This window comes from Chaetodon trifascialis, chromosome 15 (assembly GCF_039877785.1).
Source record: "Chaetodon trifascialis isolate fChaTrf1 chromosome 15, fChaTrf1.hap1, whole genome shotgun sequence".
NCBI classification, from domain to species: domain Eukaryota; kingdom Metazoa; phylum Chordata; class Actinopteri; order Chaetodontiformes; family Chaetodontidae; genus Chaetodon; species Chaetodon trifascialis.
In genome coordinates, this window is record NC_092070.1 from 23,627,218 (window position 1) to 23,646,866 (window position 19,649).

At 42.7% G+C, this 19,649-nt stretch overlaps 5 protein-coding genes across 7 annotated transcripts in view; 3 read left to right on the forward strand and 2 right to left on the reverse strand.

Moving 5' to 3' along the window:
- Nucleotides 1-1,502: 1,502 nt before the first annotated feature.
- Nucleotides 1,503-11,079, reverse strand: LOC139343855 (splicing factor U2AF 65 kDa subunit-like). 2 transcript variants are annotated; one of them, XM_070981687.1, is made up of 11 exons: nucleotides 10,905-11,079; nucleotides 9,025-9,199; nucleotides 8,640-8,743; nucleotides 7,791-7,942; nucleotides 7,577-7,693; nucleotides 6,976-7,114; nucleotides 6,811-6,890; nucleotides 4,522-4,644; nucleotides 4,346-4,432; nucleotides 3,571-3,813; nucleotides 1,503-3,433 (listed from the first exon to the last, which is right to left on the reverse strand). In XM_070981687.1, exons 1-11 carry the CDS (start codon nucleotides 10,951-10,953, stop codon nucleotides 3,302-3,304), a joined length of 1,401 nt encoding a protein of 466 aa, XP_070837788.1. In that variant the 5' UTR covers nucleotides 10,954-11,079; the 3' UTR covers nucleotides 1,503-3,301. The 2 variants fall into 2 exon arrangements, with proteins under 2 accessions (XP_070837788.1, XP_070837789.1); XM_070981688.1 differs by having other exon boundaries at nucleotides 7,009-7,114; nucleotides 10,905-11,051.
- Nucleotides 11,080-13,018: 1,939 nt separating this feature from the next.
- LOC139343803 (dehydrogenase/reductase SDR family member 7C-B-like) lies at nucleotides 13,019-16,891 on the forward strand. 2 transcript variants are annotated; one of them, XM_070981612.1, is made up of 7 exons: nucleotides 13,019-13,129; nucleotides 14,998-15,160; nucleotides 15,255-15,367; nucleotides 15,467-15,677; nucleotides 15,790-15,882; nucleotides 15,992-16,144; nucleotides 16,352-16,891. In XM_070981612.1, the coding sequence occupies exons 2-7, from the start codon at nucleotides 14,998-15,000 to the stop codon at nucleotides 16,555-16,557; spliced, it is 939 nt and encodes a 312-aa protein (XP_070837713.1). In that variant the 5' UTR covers nucleotides 13,019-13,129; the 3' UTR covers nucleotides 16,558-16,891. The 2 variants fall into 2 exon arrangements, with proteins under 2 accessions (XP_070837713.1, XP_070837712.1); XM_070981611.1 differs by lacking the exon at nucleotides 13,019-13,129 and adding an exon at nucleotides 14,348-14,401 and having other exon boundaries at nucleotides 14,995-15,160.
- A 189-nt stretch (nucleotides 16,892-17,080) lies between these two features.
- On the forward strand, nucleotides 17,081-18,711 carry LOC139343967 (protein NATD1-like). The gene is made up of 3 exons (XM_070981830.1): nucleotides 17,081-17,285; nucleotides 17,891-18,009; nucleotides 18,093-18,711. The coding sequence occupies exons 1-3, from the start codon at nucleotides 17,144-17,146 to the stop codon at nucleotides 18,207-18,209; spliced, it is 378 nt and encodes a 125-aa protein (XP_070837931.1). The 5' UTR covers nucleotides 17,081-17,143; the 3' UTR covers nucleotides 18,210-18,711.
- rcvrna (recoverin a) overlaps nucleotides 18,707-19,649 on the forward strand; it is a 13,615-nt gene continuing 12,672 nt past the window's right edge. Inside the window, exon 1 of the mRNA XM_070981829.1 lies at nucleotides 18,707-18,711. The gene's annotated coding sequence lies outside the window, so the exon portion shown is untranslated. The remainder of the gene's footprint in view (nucleotides 18,712-19,649) is intronic.
- Nucleotides 19,053-19,649, reverse strand: part of LOC139343964 (germ cell-specific gene 1-like protein) — a 7,673-nt gene continuing 7,076 nt past the window's right edge. The window contains exon 5 of the mRNA XM_070981827.1: nucleotides 19,053-19,649. This exon is cut by the window's right edge and continues 1,266 nt beyond it. The gene's annotated coding sequence lies outside the window, so the exon portion shown is untranslated.

Here is a 19,649-nt window from a genome sequence, read left to right on the forward strand (position 1 = left end):
GATAAGTCTTTATTGATCCCAGAGGGGAAATCAGAGTCAGCTTTATTAGCAAGTATGTGTAAACAAACAAAGAATCTGAGAAGGTGCTCTTGATGTGCTCACACAGAATTAACAGGAAGACAGAAACGGCAACATAAAATCAAGTGTTGGAGACTGTAAACAAATACAAATAAGGAATAAACTGACTGGATAAAGTACTGGATTACTTCATCTAGGCCACATGAAGTAAGCAGTTATGTACAGTATACAGAATGCATGTCGATATGCAGAATATGCAGCGTGCAGGATTTATAGATGGATGTATGTTAAAGTGTGTATTTTAAACTGTGAATGTATAATTCGTAATTTGTAGGTTAGGGATGTTTTAACATTACAGGGTTACTGAGAGTGAAATTCGGTTGAAATTCGGGTGTTGCAGCAGCACAAGGACTTAAATAAATACAGATAATTAGAGAAAAGTTTTAAAAAAAAGAAGTATATAAAATGAAAAGAAGAATAGAAATTAATAGAAAAATAAAAATAACACAAGAGCCATTAAACTCCAGATTACAAGCCAAGTACAATACAGCACTACATACAGTACAGTATTGTCTCAAGCAAAGTGAGTGTTTGACAGCAGTTGCAAAGTAAAAGATAAATACATTAAGTAAAACTGATTTCCTGTCCAACTCTGAATCCAAACAATACATTTTCCCCCTTAACAGTTCTTCCAGTTATCAGCACATGTTGCATGTTTATGCTGTTTTCTCAGTGAATTATTTTTCCCTCTTAATTCAAACCTGTGAAATTATAAAAAATAATAGCACACCAGGGATTAAAGGGTAAATAAAACATTAAAAAAAGAAAATAAATGAATGAAAACACACAAGATTTAGCAATAGAGACACTGTTCTTGCACAACGCACGTTAAGAGTATTTAGAGCTTTGAGGTCGGTAGAGCGCTGCATTTGTTGTGCTGCTGTAGTTAGGAAATTTTAAAATGTTAATAATAAAAACAGTAAGACAGATTCCAATTTATGCACTATTTTTATTTGCCATATATTCGTCTGTATAAATCGATTTACACTTTGTTTTGAAAGCACTAACAGGAAGTGAACGGGCAGTATCATGTCTACCTTGACGGTCGGGTTGACGCACAGCTTGATTTCCACAGAAAACTATAATTTTTAGTATTAAAAATAAACGATTATTACCTGAACTGATGTGACTGTTCATATTTATCACATCACATTAATCACACTACAAAGAACAAATTGCTAATATTGATTTTAATGATTACGCTGTAACTATGTTAACCACAGGTTTAATGTAGTGGCGCAGTTTCCGATTGAGACCACTGGAGGGCAGTGTATTCCCAGGTGTCACCTAAACCTCTGTGAAGACAGAAACAAAAAGAAACTAACACTCCTTTCGTACATAAACACTAAATATCTTTTTATGACTAAAACTGATCCAATCACTTTATGTCACAGATCAAAGAAGGAATCCCACACAGGAAGACTGACAGTGGATGCAAGCATTTATTCAAGGCGATGGCAGTGGCAGGGATTGTACAAACTAAAATGTTTTTAAATATTTGGCCATCCAAAAACGTATAAAATACATTGTCTGTTTATTATCATTTGATAGGCTCCACTTATTATGTTAAAATATGATTTATTTCCTTTGAAACAGAGCAGATCGATGGCTGTGCAAAGCAGGAGAAGTGTTTTCTCTTTTCTCACATCCCAATGTCGGTCAAATTCATTTGGACACTGTTTGTCTTTGTGCCTGCACTTTTCAAGCAGATAAAAGTAATTTCATAATAAATTAATGCTTTTATCTTAATACATTTTTTTCAACAGATGCAAAACATCACACAAAGGAAAAAAGACATAAAAATAAAAATCACTCTTTTATCTACAAAACCTAAAGCTGTATTTCTTAAAGTGTGCATGCCTGTTTTTTAACAGACGCCATGAAGATGGATTTGATTTGTTGCTCTGATTGGAGCAACAAGTTGCAGATTATTGTTGGTGATGTTGATTAAGCCCCGCCCCCTAGTTACAGTTGCTAAGACGGTTAAACGTCCGCTCTCTCAGCACACACTAACATTTACCGCCGAAATTCTTTCATTCCTTAAACAAAGGTTCCGTTCACGTCCTTTCTGCCTCCAGCTGACGTTTTTAATGCTTCCTGCCTGTTTTAAGAAGAAAAGGACATCAGTTTCCACCGAATGGCAAACGACAGCGTGATACTGTACTGTGCTAAAAGGCTAAAGCTAACAGGCTTCAGGCTAAAGAGTCAAGGAAATGTGCTGGCATCACTGACGCACCTAGAGCGTCACCGCTCAGTCACGACTGGAGGTAGTAAGCTAGTTAGCCAGACGTGCTAACACTTGACGCTTACATTAGAGCTGAAAAACACAGTTTATTCTGCTCTTTAGGGATCTCTTCACGCTTCTGCTTTGCTCTCGCTGTGCTAAGCTATCATTGGACAATCACTGGTCAGGGGGAGGGGTTTAAAAAACAGTCAACCGTCCAAAAGTTTGATAAAAATGTTTCGATCCAAGACATTTCATTTTTTATTTATTTAATATTCTAATTCAAGTAGCTTCCAGTGTGCATTGACAATTTAATATATTTCTTATTTGTACACATCAATGTTTGATATTTACAAAATCACCTTCGAGGCCGTTCTGACAAAATTGATCTTTGACCAAAAGAAAGTCGACACCTGGTCTATATAAGCAGTACAGATAACAGCATTGTATATGTTTAAGGAACATTAACGTGTGACGTATAGAGGAAAATATCACTTTGGAAAAATAAATAAATCATAAAAAGGTACTTCTCTGTCTCATGGCCACACCATAAACCTCATGATGGCTTCTCAGGTCTGGATCTAGGACAGAGGATCGATGTTTGTGCTCAGGAGGGAAATCTAAACATCCGACTGTTGTTTTTTCTCGTATAGTGCATTCTCCATAGACAGCTACTCTGGCATTGTCAGGCAGTATTAGTTTAGGTAAGATACATGTCACATTCATTCTACTACAAACGTAATGAATACTACAGTATTATTTATCATGAGATAAGTTCACTGTGTGAGTATTAGGCTAAAGCTGGGAGTTAGATATTCAGTACTGAAGAAACACACACTGCAGTCCAGTTTGTTAAGTAGAAGATGTAATAAAAAGTCTTTTCCAGGTCTAGTCTCTAAGGACACGTTCACAACATTCAGAGGAGCAAAGACAGCGGCCGAACCCGAGCTCACAAACAGGGAGGAGGAAGGAGGTGCTCCCGTCGGACGCGTCTGTGCTTTAAAACTCGTGTCTGTGATACATGTCTGGATCGTAGTATTTGGTGACCACCACTCTGTTGGCAAACTTACGGCCGGTGAGAGCTTGCATGGCTTTCTGACAGTCTGCGGCCGAAACGTATTCCACAAAGATCTGCAACGAAAAACAAGTCAGTCGGGTGAAGGAGAGGGGAGGACCTCGGATCCACGAATGGAGGGAAGACACTAATTGTGTTTGTAGCTGATGTACGATCAGGAGTCTGCAAAGGGTGTTTTATTTTGAAAATTTACCTTTCCGCAGCCGGGGACTTCCACGCCATCGACAGGTCGGGGGATCTCGATGGAGCGGACGCTGCCGTACTTGCAGCACTCCTCGCGGATGTCTTCCAGGATCTCCTCGTAGTCTTCGTCGTCCACCAGTTCCTCGGGCATCACCATGTTGAGGAGGCACAGCACCTCCGTGGGCATGCCGGAGTTCTGCAGCCTCTGAAGTCCAGGGACCTGCAGCGTCACCGGGGTCTCTATGATGGAGGTCTGCGGGTGGAGACAAACATCACTATCTGTATTCTTTTGTATTGTAGATGCACCGTTGGCTCCATGATACAAGCTAGCTTAATGTTAGCAAATCACTCCATCAGCCTTGATGCAGCCAAAGTCAGACCCACGCTGCACAGCCAAACCTAGCTTAGCTTAGGCTACAGTTAGCTAGGTGGCTGGCACTGCCTTGCATTTGCTCTTGGCTAATAGAAAATTATCATTCGTTTCACACCTTTGCTTTGTACCGTTGCCTCATTTATTTTAAGTAAAATCAACACATTTCTCATAATATGTACAATAAGTTAGCATCAGGGGTCACAGTTAGCTGGTGAATTTAGTAAGCTAGCCAGCTAACAGATCCACTAAGATAGTATTTTGCTAGCAATCACATTAGCAAGGAAGCACGCTAAGGTTAGCCAGCTAGCTGTAACTAAGCTACGCTGCTTTGTAATGTTAGCTAATAAAGTATTTTGCAGACGGCAAACTAGCCAAGTTAGCAAAGATAAAGGGTGAAAGCAGTCTTACTCACAGGATTAGCATTTTTAGCTCCCACGCTCGCCCTTTGGACGATCAGCTTTTTGTCGCCCAGTTGCATCCCATTGAGTCCAGCAACTGCCTGACGAAGAAAACACGCAGACCTGAAGGTAACACACGCACCAACACAGCGAACAACCTCAACACAAGGAAGCTGCACACCGTCGTTACCTGATCAGTGGCGCTGACGTCTACGTATTCGCAAAAGGCGTAACCTTTAGACAGTGACGTTGCACTGTCCTTCACTAGATTGAACGCTTTGAGAGGTCCAAATGACGTCAATAGTTCCTTTACCTGCAAAAAGAGTCAAAAACAAGATGTGAGAGATGATTCACCGTGAACGTGCAGTAACCTGAACTCTAAATGTCCATTTGACACCTTAAAATCATCACAGTCTATTTCTTAACATGACTACAGGAAACAATGAACAGAGCGCCACTAAGTCCTTTGTACACTTGTGCATTTTGCAGATTTTGCTATGCTGATTTAAAAAAAAGTGAGACAGCGGTGCATAAAAATGTCTTTTGAGGGTTGAGGGAAGACGTGTGAGGAGATGCTGATGTTGAGCTACAGCGAAAAACTTCCTGACACACAAACACTGTTGAGACATACATATGCAAATTATACTGGAAGAGTCACAATAATCTCAGAGGTGGAATTATTTTTACGTCAAGCTGAGCGTAAATGGTGCAGGTGAAATTAAAAAAAGGATCTTATTTGGACAATAAGATTGACTTGTAGTGTTTTTTGCCAGCTACAGGCAAAAACAGCCGGACGGCATGTTTCTACTGTCTTACCTTTACGTTAAAGCTGAATACACCCCCCAAAAAACCACCAGCACCACCATCAACAACAACAACATCCCCAAGTGTTAATGATCAGGCCTTAACCCAAAGTCCCCGGGTCCTAAACGCGCTCCAAAAGCATGATGGGAGAAAGAAAGCAGCCAGTAAGGGAGCCTGCTGGCTAGGAGTGTATCCGTGTGAGGACCAGAATGTCTTACTTGCCTTGTGTTACATGTTGGCATGGCAGCAGTAGATGAGTACTACTGAACAAATTATGAGCGCAGACTTAACGATCTTACAGGCCCCTAGCTGGGGACAAAGTGGGGGAACAAAAATGAAAGAGCTGTGAGTATCAACGCAGTGGCAGCGACTGCAAGTATTCAAAATAAAGAAGTCAGTGAATCATACACATCATGAGCTCTGTGAGCTGTGCTTCAGGTCACATTCACGCCACCCGCTCACCTGAGAGCCAAGGTGGAGCAAACATTCACTCTGACTCTGACGTTCCCAAAGGAAAAGTCCACCCGGAGCTTTTAGTGACGCCGCTTCCCCTCCACCTGCCCGACTTTACCCATAATGCCTTTCTACAACCAGAAGATGGGCCTAAACTTACTGGACTCCGCAGGTGAAAAGTAGGACTACAGCTTCAAAAACCTGCTCATCACATATTGGCTGATATTATCATTTTTGTTTTAATATAAATGATCTTGACGCAGATCTCTTCGATTAGTTTTTGATTGATAACGAGTCCGACAGCTGAAGGTGCTCTGCAGCACAGTATATATAACGTATGTACGATACATCTGCAATAAGCGGCTGTATTATTATCTTATGTATCAGCCTGGCCTCCATCTGCAAGCAATTATCATTCTCTGTATTGATTAATCTGTCTTCTGACCAGCAAGTCCAAAAGTCTCAAAAAATCAATGATATGAAACAGTAAAAAGCCACAAATTCTCATGTTTGAGAGGCTGAAACCAGGAAATGTAGCTTAACTTTGCTTGATAAGAAGTTCGCAATATTAATCAATCAATTAATCAATTAATCAATTATTACAATGAAGATTACGATAATAAAGATGCCGAGTTTATCATCACGTAAGAAATGAATCAATTGAAGACCTTTTCACTGATCAACGACAAACATCACGCTTAGCAGCAGATCTCTTAAGGTGGACTTTTTCTTTGACAACGTGGACTCAAATGAAAATGAGTGACTTTCAGGCCTAAACAGAAAAAACACAGAAACAAACAGTTCATCGGCCTGTTGTGCAAACTTACTGGGCTTCGCTTACCTTTCTTTAATCAGTTTGCTTTACATGAGAAAGGTACGAGCAGTTTACTTCCATAGCCAAGTCACAAAAAGACGTCTTATAATACTCAAATGTGACCGATGACACGATGTGATTCATGGCTAATATCAGACAAATAACAGCTGATCATCTGCAGAAGTCGTCCTTTGTGAAGACTTTAAACATCAGATACTGAACGTTACGTTTCCCTGAACTCTGTCATTGTCAGGCCTCGTTCTGCGGGGTCACGTCCATTTTTCTCTCATGTCACAAAGAAACGTCAAACATCTTTTGTGCAGGTTCAAAGTGCGACAAAAACCTCAGCAAGTGAGAAAGAAGTGAGGAAGCACGAGCGCACCCGTTCAGCCTGCTTCAGTTCCATACCTGGTCATCGTTCAGGTAGTTCGGCAGGCCTCCGATAAACAGTTTATGGGGGGAATCTGGGACGACGGTGGAGACGACACCTGCAGAGACGGAAACAACCAATCAGAACGCTTCCTGTCTCACACGGCAGAGCTTGTTGTGTATTAGCGCTGCTCGGTAACAAACCCGGGACGTGGAAAGCAGGCTGCTCTGAGATACCAGGTAAAGGCCGGTAGTCGTGAGGTCTCCTGATCTTCAGCGACTGACCCTGGAAGATGATCCCGTCGAAGGCCATGGCCTGAGTCGTCTCGTCGACGGACCGAAACTACCAAGAAAAACCACAGTGAGGCTTCTGCTGCAGAGGCAGGGTCACAGTTCACTGGCTTTTTGAGTCACATGAGAAGATTAATACTCAGTCAAGTCTGTACAGAAAATATGAAGTCGGCAGACAGTTAGCTTAGCTTTGCATAAAGACTCTAAAACAGCTAGCGTGTCTTTGTTCAAAGGTAAAAAAAAAAAAAGGTTAAATCCATACAAAAGCAAACCAGCAGAGACTCCATGAGGTTTGTGTTCAAACAGATCTGAAGTGTGATTTAGGTGGATTTTGGTATCTATAGACAGAGCTAGGCTAGCGGTTTCCCCTGTTTCCAGTCTTTATGCTAAGCTACGCTAACCGCTGCTGACTGTAGCTTCATATCTGCATATCAACCCTCTCATCTAGCGCTCTGCCAGAAGAGAGCAAGCTTTAATCCCACCATGAGAGTAAACCGTACGATACGGCACAAACCTCGAGGAAAGCAAAGTTTTTGTCCTGATTTATCTGCACAGCGAGCACAGGGTTGCTCGGGGCTTGCGAAAGACCTGCGAGCCGCATCTGAGCGTTGAAGAACTCAGCCATAGACTCCTGAGGAGGAAGACAACAAACAGGCCGGCTGGAAACACGGCAGCACGAACGCATCGGCGTAAACAGGAAGTGAGGGAGAGGAGCGAGCGCACTTTACCTCAGTCACTCCAAAGGGAATATTTCCAACATAGAGGCGTCTGGCTTGTCTGGTCATCTGACTGCCGACTATGGGCACTTGTGTCGGCGCCGCAGCCACTCCGGTCGTGGTGGACGTCGCCAGCAGAGCGATTGTTGGTATCTGACCGGCCGCTGAAGGAGAAGCACAAGAGGAACTTCACCTATCGCGGCATCATGACACTGCGGCCCCACCCTCAGAAGACACTGAGATAACTGCTCCCCCACAACACCATCTGTCATAACCCACCGCCCCCGGTGTCTAAGCAGCGTCCACAGGTTTCCAGCACAGAGTGAATATGTGTATGAAAGGACGGAGCAGCGTTTGGTTCACTGCCTCTCATGTTGTTACTCTTTGTTTTACTCCCTTTACTCAATAATCATGCTCCAAATATAGAAAAAGCTTTTCCCAGAATTTGGGGGCTTTGTGGGACATAAACAGGAAGCACAGTGTTGCCATGGAGTCGGTGTGTGACGCTGTGCCGGCACCATTAAAACTCTGGAGAAAACCTAAAAACGTGACTTTTCCAAGGCAAGTTCTGTAGTTATAAGGAGCATCTTTTTTCAAGGATTTCCAAGCAGATTTGTGGACGTTTATACGTGATGAACATCAGGATTATTACGTGCTCTGGAAGCATAAATCACACTGAATCTAACAATATGCTTAGCATGTCTGTGCGTCCATATGTGACTGAGTTATGGCTCTGTGAAGAGTACGAATGTTCAGCCTCGTTCAGGTCTGGATACAAGCTCAAAAACACGAACGCACGCTCATGAAAGACGAAGCTCTGAGGAAGTCGGACTCAACGAGCTCAGAGAACGGGATCGGTACCTTGCATAGCTTTGTATTGCATTGGTGTGATGTGTTCAAAGCCCGGAGGAGGCACATCCCAGTATTTGCAGGTCCTTTTCTTCCTCGTTCGCCTCGGAGAGTGACTGGATGCAGAGAAACGACAGAGCAGAAGCTGAAACATGGCAGACACAGCTGATGGACAGCTGATGGACACAGGGCGTCTTTTAGCTGTTGGACAGACGTCCGTCTCATGAGCGAGACCAAAACAGAGCTGAAAGTAAATATTGGACTCAGGTTTGCAGCTTGTTTCTGCTCAAAGCGACCAAACTTGTGACGGCTGCGGGTGTAAGGTCATCAGTCAGCTCCTTGTCTGACGGGTTCTGGCTGGATTTTCACAATAAAAGCCTGAGAGCTGACCACTGACCTGTGCTTCTTGTGGTCCCGGGAGGAGCTCCGGCGGTCCCGGCTCTTCCGGTCTCGGCTGCGGCTTCGCTTCTCTCGGCTGCGGCTCCCTCGGTCTTTGCTCCAGCTGCGGTGTTTGTCGCCTCGGCCCGGAGATCCACTGCGACTCCTCTTTTTGTGCCTTTCTCTTTCTCTCTCTGTGCAGCAAGCAATGATTACTCGATTGATTAATAATCAATGAGTCGTTTTTCAAGCATTAATGCTTCTCGCTTCCTCACTGCTTCTCTCTGCATTATGCAGATGAAAAGTAACTAAGTACATTTACTTAAGTACTGTATTTAAGCACAGTTCAAATGTATTTTATGTTGTATTTCCAATTTATTTACATTTACTAAACAGACTTTGATTTTACATATAAAACACATAATAAACTGATCAAATATTCTGTATTATTATGGCTGAAAGGCTCTGGATGCTGATTAAACGCCCTCTCGTTGGAGTTGAATAAAGCTCCGCTGGGATTAACAGGAGGTCAAAGGTTAAGTTAAAGTAACCCCCAATCCCCCAGAAATGTATGTGTAACAAGTTAAAACAAGATTAAACACCCTGAAAGTGGCTGTTTTGCATAATGAGTATTTTATTTAAAGCTACTGAAGGAAAACTGTGAACGCACAGCAAGTTGATCAATAATAGTTGCAGCTTTTGTGCACAGTGTCACTGAATTACTCACATTGCTTACAAGCAATTAAAGTGATCACACAAATAAGTATTGATGTATATTTTCTCTATAATTGCTGAACTTACTTCTGCTTTAATGACTCAGACTGAGAGTGTTTCATGGCACTAACAGCAGCTAATTTCATTTTTCTGAAAACAAAGCGGTGCATTAAAACAAACAGAGGTCTCTGGTCTGTCTGAGCTCCACGCTGTGGCACCTGCAGTCTGCAGACCACAGCGTTGAATTTCTTCTTCATCATACAGGTCTGACAGGTTAATGTGTCGCTGATCAAATGTCAAGTTTGAGAAGTTTCAGTGGAAACTTTCTTTCTCTTTAAAGCTCCTTTTTTTTTAATCGTTTTCTGCCTTTTTATTTCTATTATCAGTTAGTTTGACAGTAATTTCCTCTGTTAGAAGACTAATTGTCTGGTTGTAAAAAATACCCATCACAGCTTCCTTCAAATGTCCTTCCTTCAACAGCTTCTCAAATGTCTTGTTTTAATGAAAAAACAGCTCAAAAGCTGCTGAAAGACACTGGATTCAGTTTTCTTTATTCATTTTGAAACTTTTTGTTTTTAGTTGTGCTCCATAAATCAAAGTTATGGTGAGCGTTATTGTCAGCATTCATTATATCAGTAATTCGTCATATAGCGTAACTCAGCAGAGCAGTGCTCGTTGTTTTGTTGAGGTTTTGTGATTATTTCACTAATAATGTGTTGCGACAATTAAAAATTCATGCCGAATTGAAAGGTAGACCATAATAATTCAGAAAATGTCATACAGGTTGATTTCTACCTGTACATATCTCTGCGGGAGAGGATAACGTTAAACAGGTGCGCGATTTGAACGGAGTTTCGCATCTTGCCGTGTCGCGCAGACGAATGGCAGGTGAATTCACCGCGTCCTCTCACCGGTACCCAGACTGCGTTCAGCGATGTATGGACGGTTTAGCAGCGGCTGTATGATGGCTATAGGATGAGGATGAGATTACCGGCATCATGAAGCTGAATATTGATTGATTGGAACAAGCTGAGTCATCGCGTGCAAAACTACACGCTGAAGTTGTTGTCAGGTCGAGTTATTCATTCATAAAATAATGTAGACGCTAACATTACGCACTATGCAAGCGTTGCAATGCTAGCTTGAGGACCAAATTTGGGGCACAGACAAACCGTTAATGCTTACCTTGTCGATTCTCGCTCAGCTGTTTCTCAAATTCCTCGAAATCCGACATTTTACCGGTTATCTCTCTGTGTAAAAATACAGCAGGTCTGTCAAGTCTGAGGGGAACGATAAACCAACCTGCCCGCTGTGTCAGTGCAGCAAAAACCACTGACACCGCTCCGGTGTCAGCACTACGCAATACACACACAATATCCGGTCACGACCTTCAAAATAAAATACTCAGCCGGACGGGGATTCTCTTTTTTCCCCCACATTTACACATATCGTTTACATAATCGATTAAGAAACAATGAAGTTAAACGAGACAATATAAGAGTTCGATTAAGAATGAATGCAATATGACCTACCAACATCTGTTTGAATGGTTATGAGTTTGAGCGCCACAAAATGCACATGGACAGCAAAAACACGCAAATATGGCTGCAACTAACTATTTTTCATTTCCTTTATCAATTAATCTGACATTTTTTGTGGCTTAACCATTAAACACTTAGGCTATTAAAATGTCAAAAACTTGAATGAATAACACAATTGCCCCTAAGCCACGTCAAGGTTTGCTTGTTTTGTCTGAAACCCTAAAACATTTATCCTACTATCATATGTGATTAAAAAAAAGCAGCAAATCAGTACATTTAATTAATGCTTTAAAGAAGATCTTGTAGATAATACAGATACAATTATTTTTCTGTAAAAACTTAAACAGCTTTTGATGAAAAACAAGATTGACGTTTTATTGTGATTATGTCAACATCCGGTGACGCTGACAAATTTATACACCTTGATTGACAGAATATTCGAGCCTTTAATTCCGTTTCACACACACACACAGCTCTACTAATCAGCAGGATCGGGTTTCAGCAGCTATTCTTAAATATATTATATTTATTTCTATATTTATATATATTGAGCAACAAGTTCTTTTTAAGTTCTTAGAAACTATTGACTAATTTCAAACTTGTGATTTAATAAATCATAATAAAACCACTGAAACTTAAGAAAAGTCTTTGCTGGTCAAGACTAAAGAATATCTCTGTTGCTAGGAGACATCTGTAGCTGTCCAATCAAGGTCAACCAGCTATGTAAACAGGAAGTCAGTGTAGCATCACAAGTTAGCACAACTTCCAAATATTACAAATTTAGAGGTGAAAATTGTACATGTTTTGTTAAAGTCAGTATTACTTTCTTTAATAATGTTTTAATACACAGAGAAATGTGTTTTTCAGAGTCAGCAGTATTCATACAGTTCATAGCGAGCAGGAAATGTCCATTACGCTAACTTAACTGATGGCTAATTTAGTCATCTAGCTGATTCTGTTAGCCTCTTTTTATTAGCGTAAGGTTTAATAATTTGAGGTATGCTGTGGTTTTGTTGTGAAGTATGTTGAAGATTTATTCATTTATCAAGTTTCAGCTCGAATACGTGGACTGTACTCTATAATACCTCTTCACTCTAAACAGGTCACATATTAGCATGCTAACGTTATACAGTATGTCCTTCATCATGCAGAATCACACATCATCAAGTCCTTTCCATTATCGGGGGAGTCGGACATCACAAGGTCGACGTCTTATCGTTACCTTCAGACACTCAGAGTCTGCTCACGTTCAGGCCAACGAACCAGGCTAAAGCACAAATTAAAGCCTCTTCATGTCCATAAATTTCTCCCACGCTAACAGTATTTTCACACTATGGTATTACTAATAGTACTTACGTGTAGTGTTTAAAAAATGTGTGAAAATGAAAATTTATAAAATGTGGTGATTCTCAACTGATTTCTGAGACATCCTCTATGATTATTCTTATCAGATTTATGGACGTTTATTCGCAATGGACGCCCGAGATAATGATATCCGCAGGAAATTACATAAATCTATTATTCATTATTAATAAAGTACTGACTCTGATTCAGCTTCTCTTGTTAAATCTTTAGGTATAATTATTCTTTGTAATGCACAGTATGTCAGGAATGTCTCTTCTCTGTTCTCCGGCCTGCAGCCCCCTCCTCTGTCACTCTAAACATAACATGTTGACATGCATTGGAAAATAACTGACTCAGCTGTGCTGCTATTAAAAGAGCTCAAATCCCAAAGTATTGCCCTGGCAGGGCGGCCGGCTGCCATGTCGGAGGAGTTGTGTGAGTGAGCTGCTGAGGCGTGCAGCTCCAGCTCCTCAGGAGAGGAATAAATCCAGAGTTCAGACCCCTGCAGGAGCCGAGAAGAAGTAAGTGCTGGCTGCTAATTCATTTCCTGCTGTATCCAGGTCAGTCAGCAATGACCAGCTCGCTTTAATCTGTCAGTTACTCGTGCAAAGTGTAAGTGAACCAGCTGCAGGATTCGATGTGCCACTTTGTGTTTATCTCTTTACTTTACAGAATGAACAGCGCTGTTTTTTGATTGTGTTTATGCATGTGTCTGTGTTGTGGAATAATGTGGCTACGACTGTGACACTGAGCCTTTGTGAGAGATACAGTTTCTATTTCTAGGCCAGTTTATATTTAGAAGACCCTTCCCGGACAAACAGCCGGAGCTCGGCATGTTCAACCGAAGCCAAAAGGTTATCTTCAAACTCCCAGATGGACAAAACCTGAAGAAGTTAAGAAGATGTTAGCACTGCTCTTCATAACCTGATGAAAGAGTCGGGCCCTGTCGAGAGGTTTCAACAGATTACACTTTCTGTGAAGGACAGATTGTCTTATGAGAGACTCCATAGCTCAAACATGATGATTGTGAGACAGCAGGCCCCTGAGCTCAGACAGAGGCCCCACAGCCCTCCGACACAGCAGCAAGAGCCCAAAACTTTGTGGTTGTTTTGTGTGTTTAGCCATTTTTTGTCTCTTTATAGTTGTATGCATTTCATTGTGTTTATTTTACTTTGAGGTCATCTTGTGTCCCTCGGTCTTTGTCTTTGTTTTGTGTCTCTATAGTCATTTGGCGTTTCTTTGTGGTTGTTTTGTGTCTCTTTGTGGTTGTTTTGTGTCTCTTTGTCATCATTTTGTGTAATGCATCTAACAGATTGCTCTGTAGAAACACCAGATTGTCTCTCCAGCTGATTATGAAAGACACTCTGTGACTGAAGTCACGGACAGATTATGAGACAGCGTGACTTTTTCGTTGTTTCTTTGTTCTCATTTTAAGTGTCCTTGTGGTTGTTTGACTGTTTTTCCAACAAGAAACGTTAACAGACACTTCAGACAGAGGCTCTGGGGCCGCCTGACCTCTGTGAGATATAATCACATTCACAGGTCAGAAAATTGAGTGAGATCTGAAAGATGAAAAGAAAGTTGAAACGTTTAAAAACCTGGATGTTTGTCCAGTTGACACAAATCTCACACAGACACATTCCTGATGTTTGTCATTCAGTTTTGGTTCCTGATGTCAGAACGTGGTTAAAATGTGTCTTCTCTGTTTTTATTTCACAGCTGTAGGAATAGTTAGATGGAAAAATGCTTATAGAGGATGAGATGGAGTCCAATGTTACGGAGCCGGAGAGCTTTTGGGTATGAAACGCTCCATTTTCATGAAGATCATGTTCACTTCATCCTGAACGATCTTCGGCATCACATTCCATCTCATCTTCATCATCAGAAAAATCATTTCCCATCTAAAAAGTATGTTTGAATCCTCGAACATGCTTTTACAACAAAAACGTGTTCGCTAACCGCGACGTCCACGATGACGACATCAAGCTTTTTAAAGGAGTAGGTCAAAATTTTGAGAAATTCGCTTTAGATTTAGATTAGCAGCACCGTCACGTCTGTACAGTGAACATGAAGCTACAGCCAGGAGCCAGTTAGCGTAGCTTAGCATAAAGGCTGCTTTTACACTTTGTGTTCAGAAAACAGAGAGCTACAATGTTACTGTCCCGTTTCCTGTCTTTATGCTAAGCTAAGCTAACCAGCTCAGGCTGAAGCATTGTATTTAATGGACAGAAAAAGATGGATGTCAATCTTCTCATCTAACTTGGAGCTGCAGAGTGAATAAGTGAATTTCCCAGAATGTGGAACTACGATATTTCATGTGAGGAATTACAAAGATGTTCCTGTTTTATTTCAGCATATTTAACATGAAAATCTTTCAGGATATCCTCCAGGAGATGGACCCCGTGTGGACCACCACTGTCCTCCTGGTGCCATGTGTGGTGGTGCTGACAGCTGGACTTTTCTACCTCTACGGTGCCGCGATCAGCCTGTTCTCCAAAACATCAGTACGCAATAAGGTGGTGCTCATAAGCGATGCTTTATCCGGACTGGGAAAAGGTAACGTGAGCATGCTTTGCTGTCAAAGACCAAACAAACCAGAGGATACTCTCAGGTATGCTGTTTTCAACTTTTTTTTAATTTGTGGATGAAGAGTGTGCAGGTGTGTTTCACAAAGGGGGGGCCAGGCTGATCCTCTGCGGGAAGAGCTGGGACAAACTGGAGCAGCTCGCTGATGACTTGGCAAACGCCTCAGACCCCACGGTGGTAAGTCCACCAGCGCTGAGTCACACGTGTCTGAGTAAATGTACTCAGTTACTTTCCACCTCTGCAGACCTCCTCCTCATCCCCGTTTCTCCTCCTCAGACCTTTCCTCCTAAACTGGTGCTGCTGGATTTCGGAGACATGGACAGCATGCCGGAGGCGATCGCAGAGATCCTGGAGTGTTACGGCTGCCTGGACATCCTCATCCTCAACAGCAGCATGAAGGTCAAAGCGCCGGCGCAGAGCGTGTCTCTGGAGATGGACAAGTTACTCATGGACAACAACTACTTTGGGCCGGCCACTCTGGCCAAAGGTAGACGAGGGGAACTCAGAGAAGCAGATTTCAGACGTTTGATGCCGTTGTCACATTTCTGCTCTCGCTTGCTTCTTCTTGCTTTGCAGTGTGTTGAACATTTGTGTTGCAGGTGTTCTGCCCTCCATGATCTCCAGGAGAACCGGTCACCTGCTGCTGGTCAACAGCATCCAGGGGAAGCTGGCTGTGCCTTTCCGCACCACGTGTGAGTTCAGGGGTTTATGAAGGGGAGTCTTTGATTAATTACTGCACATAAACTCCTTTAAAGCGGAGAGCGGTGACGTTCAGGTGTGTTACTCTGCGTATTTTTCCAGATGCGGCCTCTAAACATGCAGTTCAGGCCTTCTTCGACTGCCTGAGAGCTGAAGTGGAAGAATACGGCATCTCTGTCAGCACCATCAACCACACCTTCATCAGCCCCTCCTCATCTGGCAGCACAGCAGCCTCCTCCAAATCCATCTGGTCATGTACGTAAAATCAAAGGAAACCAGGAAAACGCTTGCAGACCACCGGGGCCCCCCGGAGGCCCTGGAGGCCACAGGATTACACTGTTTCCAACAGCATAACGTACAAAGATGTAAAGTGTGAACTTTGGTTGAGTTTGAGGCTTTCAGACTATGTTTTTAGACAGTTTAACACCTGTTTTGTCCTTCTGTCCTCTCTGCCCTTTGCAGTGTTGTACACTAAGAAACCACTCGGCGTTTCTCCAGACGAGGCGGCGACGGAGATCGTGAAGACTCTGAACAATAAGAGGAGAGAGGTGGTCATTGCTCCCTCGCTGCCCAAGGCGGCCATCTACGCCCGCTCCTTCTTCCCCAACGTGTTCTTCGCTGTGATGGCTGCAGGAGTGAACCACGCCGCCGCCTCAGAGAAGATGTAGTGGAAATGACGGCGAGGTCTGCGAATGTTTGCCGCAGGCAATCTGAAAATTATATTATAATGTGTTGTTTGTGTGGATTAATGCTTGGAAATCTTATGAGATACAAATCAAGATGTGAACCTCCAGACTGCATTTTAACCTTTTGGTCTTAAATGTAATGAGCAAGATGTGCACAGAGCGTTAGGCCTGCAAAGAACAGGCCATCTCGAGCTGTGCTGGCATCCAAGGGACACCTCATTTGTGTAACTGGACACAGTTTTCCATCATTTCTCCATCAGAAAGAATCATCTTTTGTGTATTTTACAGGTAAACACACATAAAACGCTCATCTGTAGCCTTTATCCAAACTGTTCATTTGAAAGAATTTGTGCAAATAAATGTAAAAATGTCTTTTCACGTCATTAAATCGTGGTTTCTGCTCATGTTGTGCGTTTTGGTTAAGGCGTTCATTATGTCCTGCAGAGGTCAGACAAAGGTTATGAAAAAGTTAATTATTGTCTTGTGTGTGCGTGTAGCGCCCCCCAGTGGACGGTCTGTAATGTTATTGCTGCACGCGGGTTAGAGTTACGTGTCTTTCCATGTATAAATGGCCTTTAAAATACTTCCTAGACTGACTGCGTTGTCTCTCAGAGTGAACTCCTTCAGTTCAGTGAGCTCCAGCTGCAGTTTAATGGTGGAACATGACCGACAGAACCTGCGCTTCACCGTCACACCGGGCAGCGCGGCGGGTAAGCGGGGAGAGCCGGCGCTGACGCTCCGGTGCGGGTGGAGCTCCTGAAGGGAGTCCGGCGTCCACTCGCGGCCTCATGACACACAGAACTCTATCTGAGGGATTCATTTACCGTCAGAAATCACAGCTGTGTCGTTGCTTTTGCTTAAATAATGACAGTTTCATTCTCTGACGGATGGAGACCGCTTAGCGAAACTCCGTTTAAAAATCGTGGAATTTAAGGTGCTTTGCTCAAGAGCAAAGGTTGAACGTCCGACATGAATGTCTTGTACTTGAAACGACTCGTTTTTCAGTGTCTAACAGTTCGGCGTATATATTATGCGCAGAATTAACACATTTTAGTCCATTTTTGGCTAATTGAGCACAACTCGCAGTTCTAGCACGCCTGTGGCGGAAGGAGAATCTCTATCAACGCAATTACAGTCACATGTCCACCAGTTAGCAAACAGGTGATTTTACATGTTTGATCTGCTTGTTGTCTGTGATTCCCTCAGCAGCTGTCACATGTTCTCCACATCTGTAACCCACCACAGTGTCACACTCCCCTTTAGGATCCAAGCAATTTTACCTTTGGTGTGAAGTCTTGCTGTCCTCTGTCCACAGGGTCCCAGGACTGTGCGGTGCTGCACTACAGATTCACCGGAGACAAGGAGGTGGACCTCATGTCAACCTATGTACCAGAGACATTCAGGGGCCAAGGTGTCGCTGCTCTGCTGTCAAAGGTAAGAATTCAATCCGTCAGGCACTGTAGGCCTCAGAAAAGTCAAATATTATGTTTTTATTTATTTTGATGCTCCTTCTACAGGCTGCCATGGACTTCCTGGTTGAAGAAAAGCTCAAGGCTCACGTCTCCTGTTGGTATATAAAGAAATATATTGAGGAGCACCCACAACAGCATTATAAAGACCTTGTTATCACCTGACTGTGGCCTGCTTGCAGCCTGGGACACCACATCAAACCAACGACAACCTCATATACCTTCATGTACAGGGCTATGGAGGCCCAATGGAGCATGTAAAGCTGCTGGATCTGCACAACCTGCAGCAACATGGTCAAGAATATTTATCATTCTCCTGTGGATTTGTCTGAATGTCATATTAGAGAAAGACACAGTATAACTCATATTTTGTGGTAAAGAGAAGTAAAGTTCCTCAAACCTCCTGATGGAATTCAGGAGTTGAAGATGAAGTCACTTCACAAAACTGAATCAGATTGCAGTTTTTGTAATTTTGAGTCTGTAATCTGCCTTAAAAGAAGAATAAATCTGAAGGAGAATGAACTCTGTGGGCTTGTCGCTAACATTAGCTTCTGCAGGACGTCCAACGTGCTTCACTTTGTGCTGCTGCCTCATCCACCTGCAGGCAGGAGCGTCTCATTAGTGTCTGGTGTCGGTCTCCTGGCCTCTCCAGGTGGCAGCAAAGCAGGTGGAGCAGGTGGATGATGATTTGTCCACACCTGCGTGGGCCTGTATGCTGTTAGCATTAGCTAAAGATGCATATATGAGTTTGAACCAGCAGGTAGCTCTGCAGTAGGTGCTGCATCACCTTATCACAAGATAATAAGCGAGGGCTAAAAACGACAAAAATCACAGTTTCTCGCCACCTAATGAGACTATTCTGCCACCAAGGCGGTAGAAATGACTCGTCAGGTCGTCTGCAGAGTCAAACGGAGGAACAAACAAGATCAGCAGCTGCAGGAGAAGCATGGAGCTGAACAAGAATCAGTGTTTAACTGAATCCGGATGAGTTTCTGAGAACTACACTCTGAGGATGAATCGTATTTTATTTTGCATCTTCGTCACATCTTCAATGACAGTTGTGCTCTATGATCAGATGATACAGAAATGCTCTCTGTGCTGTGCAGGCGGTGCAGAGACATCCTGCCCTCCTGATCACAGCCGGTGAGTCATATTTCATTCCAGTAGATGTCAGTCTTACTCCATTATACACATTCCCTTCGCTCCAATTTTGGCCGAGTACTGTCAACGTTTGATTTATATCTCAAATTAGAAAATGTCCAACATCCATTAGAGCAACGAGAACCCATCAGAAAGCGTCAGTGCCACATAAATCAATGACAGCAGCTTAAACAGTCAGAGCAGATTTAAAACAAGAATAAAAGCGGTGAAATGAATCCAACAGGAGCAGCCTGAATATGAGCTGTTAAATTTCAAAAATCAAATAAATGCACCATCAAAAGAGTGAAGAAACGCTTTTTAACAGCATGTTCGCAGACATTTTGCAGATGCGTAATACTGTAAACCTGCCTGCCAAGCTGTGATCATCAATACAGCACAAGCTCCGTCTGATCTTCTATGAGCTTTATGATGCACAGCGAGGAAAAATCAGCTCATCCATCTGCT

Excerpts from the sequence above, each read along its gene's own strand:
- LOC139343855 (XM_070981687.1), bottom strand. The coding sequence starts at position 10,953 with ATGTCGGATTTCGAGGAATTTGAGAAACAGCTGAGCGAGAATCGACAA. Across the intron at positions 7,694-7,790 it reads TTCCCTTTGGAGTGACTGAG|GAGTCTATGGCTGAGTTCTT; the intron begins GTAAAGTGCGCT and ends CTTCCTCCTCAG. Across the intron at positions 7,115-7,576 it reads AAAACTTTGCTTTCCTCGAG|TTTCGGTCCGTCGACGAGAC; the intron begins GTTTGTGCCGTA and ends TTTTCTTGGTAG.
- LOC139343803 (XM_070981611.1), top strand. The coding sequence starts at position 14,348 with ATGCTTATAGAGGATGAGATGGAGTCCAATGTTACGGAGCCGGAGAGC. Across the intron at positions 14,402-14,994 it reads CGGAGCCGGAGAGCTTTTGG|GAGATGGACCCCGTGTGGAC; the intron begins GTATGAAACGCT and ends GATATCCTCCAG. Across the intron at positions 15,161-15,254 it reads TTTATCCGGACTGGGAAAAG|AGTGTGCAGGTGTGTTTCAC; the intron begins GTAACGTGAGCA and ends TTGTGGATGAAG.
- LOC139343967 (XM_070981830.1), top strand. The coding sequence starts at position 17,144 with ATGGCCTTTAAAATACTTCCTAGACTGACTGCGTTGTCTCTCAGAGTG. Across the intron at positions 17,286-17,890 it reads CACACCGGGCAGCGCGGCGG|GGTCCCAGGACTGTGCGGTG; the intron begins GTAAGCGGGGAG and ends CTCTGTCCACAG. Across the intron at positions 18,010-18,092 it reads TCGCTGCTCTGCTGTCAAAG|GCTGCCATGGACTTCCTGGT; the intron begins GTAAGAATTCAA and ends CTCCTTCTACAG.